A 15773-nucleotide genomic window follows, 5' to 3' on the forward strand; every position below is an offset into this window, starting at 1 on the left:
CCATCCACTCTGCCGGCCACAAAACTGTTCCCTATCCAGGAAGCAATCGATTGTGCAGCTTGTTTATGCCACACAGGCACTTTTCAAAACCTTCCTTGCTAGGCACACGCATGCCGGCTTTCAATCCTTTGGAGAGTTTATAGTCCAGGAGAATGCAAAGCAGGAAGCATTTGACAAACAGTTCTGTGGCCCCGTCAAGTTGCACAACCAATATTTTTCTGTACCTGGAACCGGTGACTATAAGCCTGGTAGGGAGAGGTGGGGAGCTGGGGGCACTACAACAGAATTGTAACTGCACCACACACTTAAGCCCCTTATACACGAATGTCAGAGTATTTAGGCCAGTGCAATCTGCAAACTTGGCACGCAGCGCCAGCATATGACAGTTCTCAAATGAACATTTCTTTTTTTGAAATGTTATGTCATTCATGAGTGTTGCCAAACCATTTCTTGGCTCCCGTCGTGGCCTGGCAATATCAGAGGTACAGGGTTCCTTGTGTCTCAGTCGTGTACACTGTCCTAGTGAACCGCAGATGTTTCATAGCATGTGATATCTTAACTTATAATTGTTAGATCATATTGGAGTCATTTTGCTTATAGGTGCCCCCATAAGGTATGTAAAATTCACAGTTCCAGTCGCAGTATGTGTTGGGTACTTTGGGCCTTGTAAGAGGGAAGATTGTGTCCCCCCCCAGGAGTAATCTTCCCACTCTCTGTTCTAGGTGATGTGCAGTTCATCGATTATGAGTATGCTGGATACAATTACCAGGCCTACGATATTGGCAATCACTTCAATGAGTTTGCAGGTAGGAAGAGCTGTTCTGCATGAATCCATTGATGTTTTTATATGCTTTTTTGAAACTGTATTCAGTAATGACACCCCAATCTTATCTGCAGGTGTAAACGAGGTCGATTACAACCTGTACCCGAACCGGGCCTTGCAGCTCCAGTGGTTACGCTCCTACCTGGAGGCCTTCAAAGAATTTAAAGGCTTTTCAGGGGACGTCTCTGAAAAAGAAGTGGAGGTTCTCTATGTACAAGTCAATCAGTTTGCTCTGGTAGGTCTAGTAAGAATTATAAGATGTTGAGCACCGTCAAATGGCTGCAGCTTTTAAAGTTTAATGTTTACTTGGCACTGGAGTATGGCTGCTGGTCCGGTGCCTGTGGGGTAACCGCAGTGCGGAACAGTTGCTGGACTTGACAAGTCGGATGAATCGAGGGTTGTGGTGCAGTGTTTCTTGGTTTGTAATTTAAAGTAGAGCACTGACCAATAAAAAAATGTGACGTATGATGCAGTCTGTCAATACAATTACTGCTTTATTGAAAAGTAAAACCGAAAAATGATTTGGCTTTGGATACACTTGAATCATCTCTTATTGGTATTGCAATTTCTTATTGCAATAATGGATGCATAATGTGGACTTGTGTGGTTGTTTTCACTAAGGGGCTGATTTACAAAGGGTTATGTCCATGAGCCTGAGAAGGAAAGAAGATCCTCTCTGCACTCCTTACCGGGATTCCCATGCAGATATGCAAGCGGATGCTTGAAGTGACCGTGGATGGCGCCGCCAACATGGGCCTATTTGAAGAACGTCCCCAGCACACCAGTTTCTTTACAGCAAGTAAGTGGTCATTTATTGACGTATGCTGTTTCTCGTTTTGCTAAACGACAGTCAACATATGTCAATAGATGACCACTTATTTGCTGTATAGAAACTGCTGTGCTGGGGACGTTCTTCAAATATGTCAATGAACGCATTGCACTCCTTACCATTGGGCCCCTGGAAGTTAGAGGGTGCAGCGTCGACACACGGATGGCGCCATCAACAGTATAAAGATGAAACGCCAGAATTGCTAAAGAACACGTCTTTTATTGACACGAGTGTTAGATCACATTAAAGTGACGGTGCAAGGCCACGCAGGGACCCCTTCATCAGGCTAAACCATGTGAAAGGGTTTACGCAGCAGATATTGCAGGAATTTCCTTTGCTCCTCGGCTACATCTAGTGGCAGTAATGTCATGCAAATAGCAGTCACTAAGCTATAAGCTCCATAGTGTTCAGACCTACTAGTGTGGCCTTATATCATGCAGTCTTATGTTTAATTGTAGTGTATGTTAATGTGAGTTAATCTTGATATTCTCTTTTCTTTTTCTTAAAGGCCTCACACTTCTTCTGGGGTCTCTGGGCTTTGATTCAAGCGAAATATTCCAGAATCGACTTTGACTTCTTGGGGTAAGTAAATGTCTCCTGTGCTGGCTTACATTGGGACTAAGTTGCAGAAAATTAAAAGAAAAGAAAGGATTTTTTGTGTTTTTTCTGTATATATAAATAACAATGAATTAATGTAAGTGTTTTTTTTTCCGTTTGGAAATGGTCTGATGTGTGTTTGCTCATGTTTAAGAGGAAAGTGAAGCAGCTGATCTGCTCAACCAAACCGTGTACGGTGTGTGTAAACATTTACTGAAGTTAGAATGTCTGCAAGTTCTATAGATTATTACCCACTACCTCTAGATAAATGGTAACCCCCCCCTTCCAACCATCATATTTCAGCAGCATGCCTCACCTCAGGGGTGATGGCGATCTGATTGCTCTTACCGGTTATGAAATGCTGAACTGGCTGCCATGCACTCAGGTTATTGACAATCAGATCTGAGATCATCCAGCCCCTTGCTGAGCCATTTTATTGGTTAGCCACTAACTAAATGACATCCTCCCTCTCACATTTAACAGTCACACTGCTCTGCATATCTTATTCAGTTGGTTAGAAAAGAGGTTGTGCTGCCTTAGGGATGGCTGCCGACCAATAAAGTCCTTAATGACCAGACCAACTTTCCAGTATGCAATATGTAAGAACAGATGGTGCAGCCCCCAGCATTACAGTAAGTGTTGCTCCATTGAGAACGGTTCTATTTATGTAGCAGGAGTGGGTGACTTGCAGAAAACATGTTTATGGAGAATCTTTTCAATAAAAACACACTATTGAACTGTGACTTAAAGAAGAACTCGGAGCATATTAAACATTAACCCTTGCAGTGCGAGGGGTAGCCCTGCTGCAAGGGTTAAGTGCTTCTTTTGGTCTATGGGCTAAAACAGATACACTCACCCAATCCTCAGTCCCACGGCAGCGACCGCTCACCTCTCTCGCCATCCGATTCATCTGTGGAATGTCCCTCGTTGTAATGACATCCAATGCAAGTAAATGGCTGGGATGATGTCACAGGTCCTTAGACCACCAAAACTCAAGGAAGAAAAGAGGCATATATTTATTTACTTTATTTTAGCCTCTAGACCAAAACGATCAGTTTACTCTTGCAGGCAGGGGTAGCCCCACTGCAAGCGTTAATGTTTAACCAGTTGCCGTCCGCCCGTAGTAGAAAAACGGACGGAAAAAGTACCGCAGCGCTGAATACTGAAAATGGCCTGGATGGGAAGGGGGTATAACACCGCGGATGTCAACTGGTTAATATGTCCGGAGTAGGGCTGCAGCTAACTATTATTTTCATAATCGATTAGTTACCCGATTTTATTTTTTCAACTAATTGGTTGTATAAAAAAGATATCTCCTTTTCTCTCTCTCTCTCTTTCTCTCTTTTCTCTCTCTCTCTCTCTCTCTCGTTCTTCCTTTTTGTGTTTGTTTGTTTTTTTCTCTCCCCCCTCTCTCTCCCCCCCACCCTCTATCTCTCCCCCCCACTAATCGATAATGAGAATAGTTGCCAACTATTCTCATCAATTTAGTCGATTACTTGTTGCAGCTCTAGTCTGGAGTTCTTCTTAATGAGCATTGATCTTATAGGGACAATGCAACTTTGTGAAATGTGACTCTTTAGTGCTAGAGGTGTGTAATTGGAGGTATTTGCAAGTCTTATGATGTGTGTTTTGGATATTTACCCTCGTCTGCCATTTCTCCTCCAGATACGCCATAGTGCGGCTCAGCCAGTACTTCAAAATGAAATCGGAAGTGATGGCGCTGACCCTTCCCGAATAGCCCGAGCGAAGAGAAAGCAGAGAGCGTTGTTCATTTAGGCTACACACGACATGGCACTTCAAGGACTCTCCTGGGACCAGTCTGTAGTCCCAGGCCTTGCTCCACATTCTCCTATTGCCTTTTTAGACAAAGCCTTTAATCTGAAATTAACTTGTAAGCAAACAACCAGAGGCTTTTATTTAATATTTTATGTAAGTTATTTATAGTGTTGATTCCAATTTGTCTCCTGATACCGTTTGTATATCGTTTACGTCTAACCACAATTCATTTTCTTTTTATTTTTGTCCTCAAATTGCTGATGTCGGAATCCTACTTTCTGATAACATTGTCTGTGGTTCATCATGTTTGCTCTGTCCCCCCCCTCACTGGATACTGTTCTTGGGGCGGCCTGGCCTCCCCACGTACTCACTACATGAAACTTTAATGTGAATCTGTGCTAATGACGCTCGATGGTACATTTTATTCTCATAACTGGAAGTATTCAGTACCTCGTAGCTTCTGTGAGCCAGCAAAGGATTATAGTGTTCTGTACATGGCAACGGCGAGCGCGGTTAACATTGCGTGAATCGGCCGCTGTATCGCCGCTCGTTTTAGACGCACTTTAGAGATGAAAGTGCCCACATGGCCACATGGATGTGGTCGGTCTGTGAAAGCACCTTTTTTTGCAGTGTACCTTAAACATTCAAGAGTCTCTATTTTGTGTCTGACTTACATCCGCTTCGCCCACCCTCCCCTATAGATGGTCATTGGGGAGATGTTGCGAGCTTCTAAATTGCCTTGAATTGTATATATGTAATATAGTCCCAAGGAACCTAGTGAGATGCTATTATAATTGATCTGTTCTTGGATGTATTTGCTATGGATTGTATGAGCTCTTTCGTATCGTGTCTTTTTATCTGCAGACCTGTGTGGCATTTTATGGTGATTGTTGTACGACTTGTCTTTCTACATCTTGGGAGCAAATGTTTGGTGCTACTCGAGTGCACAGACTAGACCAAAAATGTCCATGCTGAATCGCACACAAGTTGCACTATATGGCCAAAAGTTTATAGAACCCTGACCATCACACTTGTATAAGCTTGTTGGACATCCCATTCCTAACCATGGGCATAAATATGGAATTTACCCTCTTTGTGGCTCCATTCTGCTGCAAAGGCTTTCTACAAGATTTTGGAGTGTCTGTGCGGATCTGTGCCCATTTGTGACGTCGGATACCGATGGTGGATGAGAAGACCTGACTTGCAATCTGCATTTTATTATTTCATCCCAGAGATGTTCAGTCGGGTTGAGGTCAGGACTCTGCAGGACACCCAAGTTCCTCCTCACTTTACTGGTCACACCATGTCTTGATGGAGCTGACTTTGTACACAGGGGCATAGTCATCCTGGAGCTTCACCAAACTGTTACCACAATGATGGAAGCGCACAATTGTCTTAAATGCATTTGTGTGTTTGTAGAGTTAACAGCACCCTTTACTGGAGACACCTGAACGCTGTTTTTTGGAGGGAGGTTGGTATAATTTTGGCCATGTAGTGTATTTCAGTGCCCTTATTTCAGGGTGTGTGGCTACTGTGTGTATCTTGTATTGTCTGGTATTTGTGCTGAGAGACGACACCGGGAAGCTGGAACCTCTTTCCTCCCCTCATCAATTGGTTTGCAGCGCGTGTGTACATTTTTACTGTACAGTAGACGGGATGCGAACACTTCTAAATCAGCGTCATTGCACTGGGCCAATTTTTTATTTTTTTTTAGTTCTTCGAACGTTGCATTAACATGGCTGACAGATTTGTAGCTCCGTGAAATACAGGATTGGGAAATTTGTGCAAAAACAAAAAAGAAAGCAACCTCCCAGCATTCCCAGCCAGCATCTAGGATCTTTAGGTCCTCATCAGCCTCCCAGTCCTGACTTCGTTGAAGCAAAGTTATGTTTTCCAACGTCTCGGCTAACGTGTTTTCCTTTGGCAAGAAAATGTTTGCTTTGTGGTAATCGGCTGTCCGATAGGAGCTACCTCCCTAACTCTTCAAAATCTGTTTACTTCTCGTTGGGGTGCCATTGCCTTTTTTTTTTTTTTCCTTTCACTAACGTTCTTTCAATGAAACTGTAAATAAGAATTTTTTTTTCCAGAGTGGGTGTGCTGTGTACAATAATGGGCCATTGGGCCGACTCTGTAAAGAGGACCTGTGTAAACTATATTGTTCTGGCACATGTAGCATATTGTACATACACAGCCAGTGTAAATGACCTTTGTACATTTTAGAAATGGATTGTACACCATCAGGTCTGCTTTGTATAAGCTGCTGTGGCGATGCCAGATTCTACCTGGCCCTCTCCATAGCCTGTTTCCTGCAAACTGTCATTGAATTGTCAGATTATCTGTTATGTTGTAAGTACTTACCAAGGAGCCTCGTCTTAACCAAAAGATTTCAACAAATCGGATCGTTTTTACTGATGAAAGCACTTTACTTATTGTTCTACGCTCGGCAATAAGTGACAGAAATTCTCCTGATGTGTTCCAGTAACGTGCTGGAGGATGAAGAAACAGAACTGTGAATTCTATCTACGCCTGTACATTTCTCTGACTGATCCGAAATAAAGACAGAAATCTATTCCTCCTTCTCTGTGTGCTGAGTACTTGTGTGACGTTTCCAGCCAAACCCCTTATGGCAGGGGTGGGCAACTCTGGTCCTCCAGCTTTGCTTTAACTACCAATGTCTGTCTCCGGGAGTCATGCCTCTAGCTGCCAGTCTTGCAATGCCTCATGGGACTTGTAGTTGCACAACAGCTTGAGTTGTCCACCCCTGCCTTAAGGCATTTGGGATTTAAAGGTGAACTCCAGGCAAACCGCTAAATACACAGATAGAACAGCTCTCATATGTATTTGATCTGCCAAAAGATTTGTAATTCTGTCCATCCAGTCTTGAGACTTCCAAAGCTCAGTCACAGCACTGCCCTGCCTGGCATGGTCAGTGACCTGATGTTTACAGGTTTTGTCCCCAATCTGTAACAGTACAATGAAGGGAGGAGCAGAAGACTAGTGAGCTTGTCTCCCTGCTCTCTTTTCCTATTGGTATGTTCCTTGTTAGCACATGATCACTGCAGCAGAACCTATTGGCTCCTTGTGCTGCTCCCTCTTCCATTGTGAGCTCTGCTGTTTTTCCTGTACAAGAGGCTGATTCCAAGTCAGATTCAGGTACTTGCATTGCTTTCAAAAATAATAGTTTTTTTTTGCATGTATTAAAGAAGAACTCCAGGCAATGTAATTAACCCTTGCTGTGAGGCTACCCCCACACTGCAAGGGTTACCTGCTTGTCTTGGTCTAGGGCTGAAAATAACAGTTATGCTCACCAGATCCTCCGAGCATGCTTGCGCTTGGCCCGGTCCCTGGAGCCTCTCTTCCCCCTCCGCTGCAGCGCTCTAAGGTCCCGGAGTCACCACGTTCTATACACAATGTATAAGACATGAGGACGCCAAGCGAAATTCCATTGTTGCAGTGGAGGAAGAGACGAGCTTCAGGGGGCGTTGTCACAGCCGTCTCACTCAGAGGATCCGGCGACTATAACTTTTGTTATTTTCAGCCGTAGACCAAGATGATCAGTTAACCCTTGCAGTGTGGGTTTTATTAGGGATCATGAATTTTTTTTTACCGGAGTTCTTCCTTAATTAATACAGATCTGCAGTAACTTGTGTCTTATATCTGCCTGGAGTTCCGCTTCAAAGAATAATCTGCTGCTGAAATATTAAAGGAGGCACCAATAAAAAGACATTTCAAGAGGTTATCAGTAGTATAAAATGAAGGTGGTGTGATGGAGAGAGATTTTGTATTCTACTTCATGGGTGACTTTGTTCAGCGGAGGCATAAAGGGAAACTATGGATTGCCATGCAGCAATAGGCCGTGAAACTAAATGTCTGAAATGGTGGCAATCAGAAAACTGATTATTCAAGATCTACTTGTAATAAAAGGAAACTACAGCGGACTACATCAATATACACTGCCTGGCCAACAACGACAAAAGTCTCATACTGTCTAATACAATCACAGGAATTACACCGGCACACCCTTTAGATGATGACATGATGTGACATTTCCACAAAATAAATATATCAATGAAATATTGATATTTGAAATTCTAAAGGGTGTGCCGGTGAAATTCCTGCGATTTACTGCTAGTGTTTGCACAGCGCCATCCGTGCGGTCACCTTGAGTACCACAGATATTGTATGCTGTAAGACCGTAGGAGTGCGAATGGTATTTGGAAACAAGTGTTACACTCTAATATTTCTTTTGATCGCCTTTTGCTTTGATTTACGGCACTCATTCGCCATGGTTTCATTTTGATAAGCTTATATAATTCACAACATTAGAGTTGCATTCATTTTTCACCAAGCTCTTGTAGTGATGATGGGAGAGTTGGACCACTGTGTAATGTCTTCCCCAGCACATCCCAAAGATTCTCAATGGGGTTAAGGTCTGGACTCTGGTGGCCAATCCATGTGTGGCAATGATGTCTCATGCTCCCTGAACCACTCTTTCATAATTTGAGCCCGATGAATCCTGGCATTGCCACCTTGAAAGAAAAAAAAAATCCAGTGATGGAAAAACCTGCTCATGTCATGCAGTACAGGTGAAACTCGAATAATTAGAATATCGTGCAAAGTTCATTTATTTCACTAATGCAACTTAAAAGGTGAAACTAATATATGAGATAGACTCATTACATGCAAAGCAAGATAGTTCAAGCCGTGATTTGTCATAATTGTGATGATTATGGCTTACAGCTCATGAAAACCCCAAGAACCCCAAATCCACAGCCTCAAAAAAGTAGATTATTACATGCAATCAATAAAACAAGGATTGTACATAGAACAATATCGGACCTCTGAAAAGTACAAGCATGCATATGTACTCAGTACTGATATACCGATGCTAGCATCGGAATCGGGCCCGATACAGAGCATTTTCACAAGTACTTGTACTTGTGAAAATGCCCCGATGCCTAGCGCCGAAGCTTGCGCTGTTTTTTTAATTTTTTTTTACCGTCCGTGGGTTCCTTTTTACCGTCCTCTGGGCAGGCTGGAGGAGCGTCGCGTCACTGCTGTGGGCGGCGCTCCAGGTGGGGTCCTAATGTGGTTGGCCAGCGACTGCCCAGAGGACTCCGCCTGTAGCTCTGCCCACAACAGTGACGCTCAGCTCAGCTGCTCAGCGCCGCCGACGTCCGTGGGTTCCTTTTTACCGTCCTCTGGGCAGGCTGGAGCTGCGTCGCTTCACTGCTGTGGGCGGCGCTCCAGGTGGGGTCCTAATGTGGTTGGCCAGCGACTGCCCAGATGACTCCGCCTGTAGCTCCGCCCACAACACTGACGCGACAGTCAGCGCCGCCGACGTCCTCGAAAAGGAAAAAGAAAGCATTCAACATTGCTGAACTTAGACCTGACCAGGAAACCCCAGGAGCTCTTACCTATTTGCTTGCTAAATCTAGGCGGTAACTTTTTTTTTTATGGCCAGGCAAGTGTATATTTATTAAATCTATATATGCAAAATGTATATCACTAGAGCTGGGTCCATATTTACATTTTTATTGCCAAATAGTTAAAACACCATGGTACAACAATTTCCCATGAAATCCTTGGTCCTCCCTGTATCCTACAACTCATAGGTCTATATCAAATCCATAAACCTCTCCTGAAACACTCACGTACACATAAAATGACCTTTGAAGAAACCATATGATGACCCACATACACTGTCCAAAATGGAGAGCGCAGTCTGATGAGAGTTCTTAGGATAAATCCTTCGCCTTAAAGGAGAACTATGGGGTCAGTGTTTTTCCCCATAGTTCTCCTTAGGGTAACGGGAGGACACAAACTAGCATCCTCCCGTCACCCTAAGCTCAGTATACCGCGAGCTACAGCTCTCGGTATACTGAGACGCCGGAGCGGATCCCGACATCGACGGCGAGATCCGCCCAGCTGCGTGAGTGACAGCTGGCTCTGCCTAGCTAGAGGCAGAGCCAGCTGTACCCGCCCCCTCCCCCATCTGTTCTGCCAGTCAGTGCTGGCAGATCGGAGAGGGGAATCCAGCCCCTCCCCGTCACAGCGGAGAGCCGTGACACGATCGAGAGGTGAGCGAACCAGTTATGTGTTCGCTCACCTCCCGATCTACTGAGCCGACCTGTGACAGTCTCATTGTCACAGGTCGGCTAGAACTATGAGGTGAGTGGAAATCACTCATCTCATAGTTCTCCTTTAAGCACAGGTATCCAACGTATATGTTGTGTCAAAGTGTGTAGACAGAGAAGACCATTACAAATCGGAGGCAGTTCTCCAGTACTGTAGAGCAAGCAGAATAACATTATAATCTCAAAGTTTTAAATTCTCATATTGGAGTTAGGGATGCACCGATACCATTTTTTTTTCCAAGACCAAGTACGAGTACCTGCATGCAGGTCTCCCCAGGCCTGTATGGGCGGATGTGGATCTCCCCAGGCCTGTATGGGCGGATGTGGATCTCCCCAGGGCTGTATGGGCGGATGTGGATCTCCCCAGGGCTGTGCGGGCAGATGTGGGTCTCACCAGGGCTGTGCGGGCAGATGTGGGTCTCACCAGGGCTGTGCGGGCAGCAGGATCTAATTGTGGCTGTGTAGGTGGCGGAAAGGAGAAGGAGACGTTCGGCCGGAGGTGCTTCGAGGTCCCCAGCAGGCGTGGGACCTTACGGCAGCTGCTCATGTTTTAAAATGTATAGTGCCAGTATCGGGGTGTTTTCACGAGTACAAGTACTCATGTAACTGCCCGGTACCTATACCGATACTCGTATCAGAATTGGTGCATCCCTAATACTAAGTATTCTAGTAAGAGACTATTTAAGGGCTTGTTCAGATGTACAGCGATGGTGTTTTTTTCTGCACTTGATCAATGCCAGTCACTGCAATAAAAATAACTGAGGATGTAGTAAGTGATTACTATGTCCTCAGTTTATGAATGAACCAGAGCACTCCATACAGAGGCTTCCTTTCCATCCACGACTGGGGAGAGTACTATGCCACCTCCATTTTGTGAATGAACAGGAAGCCCCTATTTTGAGTGCTGCTGTTTATTTAGTGCTGGGGCTGTGAACAAAAAAAAAAAGATGAGAACTCTGTGTCCCCCATCTGTTATTTTATTTGAAAAGGGAAATATCGAGTCTGTTTAGACCCCTAATTTTTCCTCGATGCCCCCGACTAAGGTAAAAAAATTAAAAAAGAAAGCCACTCACCCACACATACCATACACCATAATGTGTACACCATGCATATGCGCTTCGGTGCGTTGGAACACATCGCAGTGTTGCCACCAGGGCCGGATTTCCCACAAGGCCACCGAGGCCTGGCCTCGGGGCGGCAGGCAGTAGTTTTTTTTTCTGTGCTTGAACTCCTGTATTGGATTGGATTCCATAAAGAGAACCTGCCACCTCCAAATGCTATCACACAGGGGCTTGTTAGCTCACGTGTGATAGCAATAACATTAAGTGAATACAAATTTTAAAAAAGCTAAGTAAAAAATAAGAAGAAATAATAATTATAATAAAAAGTGCTGAAAGAGTAAAAAAATAATAAAAAATAATTGAAAAAAGTATAAGATAAATCAAAATTTTGAAAAGTAAAAAAATAAATCAAAATAAAAAAGAATTAAAAAAAATGAATGAACAATAGAAATCGCCAGCACTCCACGGGCAGATGTGGGTCTCACCAGGGCTGTGCGGGCAGCAGGATCTAATTGTGGCTGTGTAGGTGGCGGAAAGGAGAAGGAGACGTTCGGCCGGAGGTGCTTCGAGGTCCCCAGCAGGCGTGGGACCTTACGGCAGCTGCTCATGTTTTAAAATGTATAGTGCCAGTATCGGGGTGTTTTCACGAGTACAAGTACTCATGTAACTGCCCGGTACCTATACCGATACTCGTATCAGAATTGGTGCATCCCTAATACTAAGTATTCTAGTAAGAGACTATTTAAGGGCTTGTTCAGATGTACAGCGATGGTGTTTTTTTCTGCACTTGATCAATGCCAGTCACTGCAATAAAAATAACTGAGGATGTAGTAAGTGATTACTATGTCCTCAGTTTATGAATGAACCAGAGCACTCCATACAGAGGCTTCCTTTCCATCCACGACTGGGGAGAGTACTATGCCACCTCCATTTTGTGAATGAACAGGAAGCCCCTATTTTGAGTGCTGCTGTTTATTTAGTGCTGGGGCTGTGAACAAAAAAAAAAAGATGAGAACTCTGTGTCCCCCATCTGTTATTTTATTTGAAAAGGGAAATATCGAGTCTGTTTAGACCCCTAATTTTTCCTCGATGCCCCCGACTAAGGTAAAAAAATTAAAAAAGAAAGCCACTCACCCACACATACCATACACCATAATGTGTACACCATGCATATGCGCTTCGGTGCGTTGGAACACATCGCAGTGTTGCCACCAGGGCCGGATTTCCCACAAGGCCACCGAGGCCTGGCCTCGGGGCGGCAGGCAGTAGTTTTTTTTTCTGTGCTTGAACTCCTGTATTGGATTGGATTCCATAAAGAGAACCTGCCACCTCCAAATGCTATCACACAGGGGCTTGTTAGCTCACGTGTGATAGCAATAACATTAAGTGAATACAAATTTTAAAAAAGCTAAGTAAAAAATAAGAAGAAATAATAATTATAATAAAAAGTGCTGAAAGAGTAAAAAAATAATAAAAAATAATTGAAAAAAGTATAAGATAAATCAAAATTTTGAAAAGTAAAAAAATAAATCAAAATAAAAAAGAATTAAAAAAAATGAATGAACAATAGAAATCGCCAGCACTCCGTAAATTAAATCTAAAAAAGTCAATTTATTTGGACTAAACCTCACACATATCGCATAATCCAACGTTTCGGGACCATGCAGGGTCCCTTCATCAGGGCAGAGATGTGGAACAGGTCACATCTCTGCCCTACAATTATAAAAAAAATAATAAGGAAAAAAAAAAAAGTTATTTTTGGCTGCAGCCTGACAAATTTTGCTGTGGGAGGTGCATTGCAGTGCCATTCATTTCAATGGCACCCCAAAAGCACCTCCAACCACTGTTCCACAAAAAGGCGCAATTTAAAATTTACAACTATTTGTTTATGAACTCTGTTCAGTTTTATCTGTTAGATGAAGTAGGAATCTTGTAAATTATGGGGGTTTCTTTTTTTTTTGTGTGTGCGCGCTGATAAGGATTTTAGTTAAAATATTGATTTGATAAACATTTGCGCAACTGTCGCGGGACCTACAAAATGAGTACCTACAAAATCTTTTTATTTTACCGATCCTATAAATGTATGGTTTGGGGGGTCTTTTACAAACTCTGAAAGCTGCAGTTGAAAATTAAAAAGAAAAATTGCAAAAATAAACTGCCCAGCTGAGGTGATGTGTTAAGGTGCGCATACACTGGCTGAATTTCGGCCAGTTTTTAATGTACCGACCAAAATTCGCACAGTGTGTGAGGCGGTCGGCTCCCTTTCAGCCGGCATTCCTCGATCAGCTGATCGAAGGAGCCGGCTGGAAAATCTTCGATCGATCAGAGCCGGCAGCCAATGAGCTGCCGGCTCTGATCGGGTATTCTGACAGGTGCCGACGGCACAATGCAAACAGCGGCAATTCCTCGATCGTCACGCTTTTGTGTTGATGGAGGAATCGTGTCAATTGTTTTCGTTCAGCCCGCGGGGTTGAACAAAAAAAATTGATAGGTTTATGGCCAGCCTTAGGCAGGGCCTGGCAGCGAAAGGGTTAATGCGATTTAGTGTCACATTACATTATATGTAAATGGCTTACTTTCTAAAAATAGGAAAACTAGCTTGTAAGAGAAGGTGGTGACATGTCCGCCTGGTACTTTCCACGCAGTATTTTTATGGAATACGGAAGAGTTGAGGGGGGGAAAAAAAAATCTATGTATGATGTTTGTTGTAAAGAACACGTGACGAGAATCACTATGAGGGGGTCCGTCATTGGCTGGTTTGGGGACCTGTCTGGGTTGGCTCTGCATCACTGGAGCTTCCTTGTGAAGCTCTGGCAGGTATTTCAACGTTTTCGCTTCATTTAGAAAGTGCACAGACCGGTATTGCAAGGAAGAAATGTGTTTTTTTTCTGACTTGTAGCTCTTCATGTCATCGAGGAGCTTTGTGTACACACTGCTATGCAGAAGAAACCAAAGGAGCCTCTTTCAGGGTGAGTAATAGTATATAAAAACTGAACCCTGGCACTTCATCTGCCATTGAGTGGCCACTTATTCAATCTACAAAAAAAAAATATATCCATTTACAAATATTGCAGTGCATGTAAATAAAAAAAATCTGTTTCTCGCTCCTTACTGTTTTTTAACCCCTTCACGACCAACGTACGTCACTGGCATCAGGGCTGTTTAAACAGACCGGGACTCTGTTTATATTTGTAAAGCCGACTGCCGGCTGTCGCCAGATCGCTTCTACAGGCCGGTGAAGGGGTCCACCCTCGCCCGACACCCCTGCCGTTTTTCCCGGGCTCAGTTGCCCCTCTTACGGGACCAGCTTCTTTTGTGTCAGCGGGCAGCTGGGGAGGAGATGGGCGAACCTCCGTTCGTGGATTCCTTCCCCGTTCTATGGGACCGGGAGCAATGTAGATTGCATCACTTCCGGTCCCATAGCTGTCGGTGCTGGGAGTCTGAAGCCCAGCTATAAGCTATTGAAGTGCGATCTGCACTTCAACAGCTTATTTAGAGTGTAAAGGTGACACTGGGGGTCTTTTGGACCCCCAGGATCACCTTAAAGAGTACCTGTCACCACCATCTGCTATCACATGGGGGGCTTGTAAGCCCCCCATGTGATAGCAATTAAAGTAAAGTAAAAAAAACAAAACAGTTTTTAAAATTAACATGAAATAAAATATATCTAAAAATAATAACTTTTTTTTAGAGTCCCCCGCCCCCACAAGCATGCGCGTCTTCACGTAAACACACGTCGGGTGCGCCGATGTATAAAAACGACGAACACGCTACGCATGTTTGGTATCGCCGTGCATGCCGGAGAGCAATAATTCTAGGATCAGTATTTTTGGGTATCTCGAAACTAATGACCTGTGGGGGCTTTTAAAGCGTCGTCTATGGACTTTTTGGGGTACTGAATTTTGTTGCCGTTTCACGAACGCACACAATTTTTAACCTGGGCATGTTGGGTATCTATTCACTCGCTGTAACCGCATCATTTATATTTTATTTTTTAAAATGGGTATTTTATTGTGTTTTGGGGGCATTTGGCTTTCAGAAAATATATAAATGTTTGGGGGTTTTAGGTAATTTTCAGGCCTAAAATGGGGAATATAACATGGGTGCAAAAAAAAAATGAAAAAAGGCCTCAGTCATGAAGGTGTTAAAGAAGACATTTTTATTTCCCCTTGCAGGGGGCCTACTCCTGTTCTGCAAGGGGTAACTGCTCGTTTTTGCCTATGGTCAAAAACATTGATTTTGGGCTCATACTTGCGTCAGGCAGCACTGGGTAAACTTGTCTAAACCTCACAAACAGAACATGCCGGACAAGTGAAGAATATTTCATAGGAAAGGATTTCAGGATGAACACCACATGGCTTCTCTGTAACTCTGAACATGTGACTGTATCCTTAATCGCTTATAGAAATATGTAATTATGAGCAGTTTGTATAGTAATGCTCCATACCCATAACACAGAAGGCGAGACTGCAGGGCAGCTCTGAATAGGGGTGGAATGGGACAGACCCTTGTGCTTTGTGTCCCTGATAACCTGGAAAGGATAAACAAAG

General features: G+C 43.7%; 1 protein-coding gene across 1 annotated transcript in view; it reads left to right on the plus strand.

The window, feature by feature from the left end:
• ETNK1 (ethanolamine kinase 1) overlaps positions 1 to 4232 on the plus strand; it is a 33225-nt gene extending 28993 nt beyond the window's left edge. Inside the window, exons 5-8 of the mRNA XM_018560021.1 lie at positions 723 to 806; positions 898 to 1058; positions 2161 to 2234; positions 3915 to 4232. Coding sequence (XP_018415523.1) covers positions 723 to 806; positions 898 to 1058; positions 2161 to 2234; positions 3915 to 3987 — 392 coding nt within the window. The 3' untranslated portion in view covers positions 3988 to 4232. The remainder of the gene's footprint in view (positions 1 to 722; positions 807 to 897; positions 1059 to 2160; positions 2235 to 3914) is intronic.
• Positions 4233 to 15773: the final 11541 nt, after the last annotated feature.

This window comes from Nanorana parkeri, unplaced genomic scaffold, assembly GCF_000935625.1.
Source record: "Nanorana parkeri isolate BGI_ZX_2015 unplaced genomic scaffold, ASM93562v1 scaffold426, whole genome shotgun sequence".
Classification (NCBI taxonomy): Eukaryota; Metazoa; Chordata; class Amphibia; order Anura; family Dicroglossidae; genus Nanorana; species Nanorana parkeri.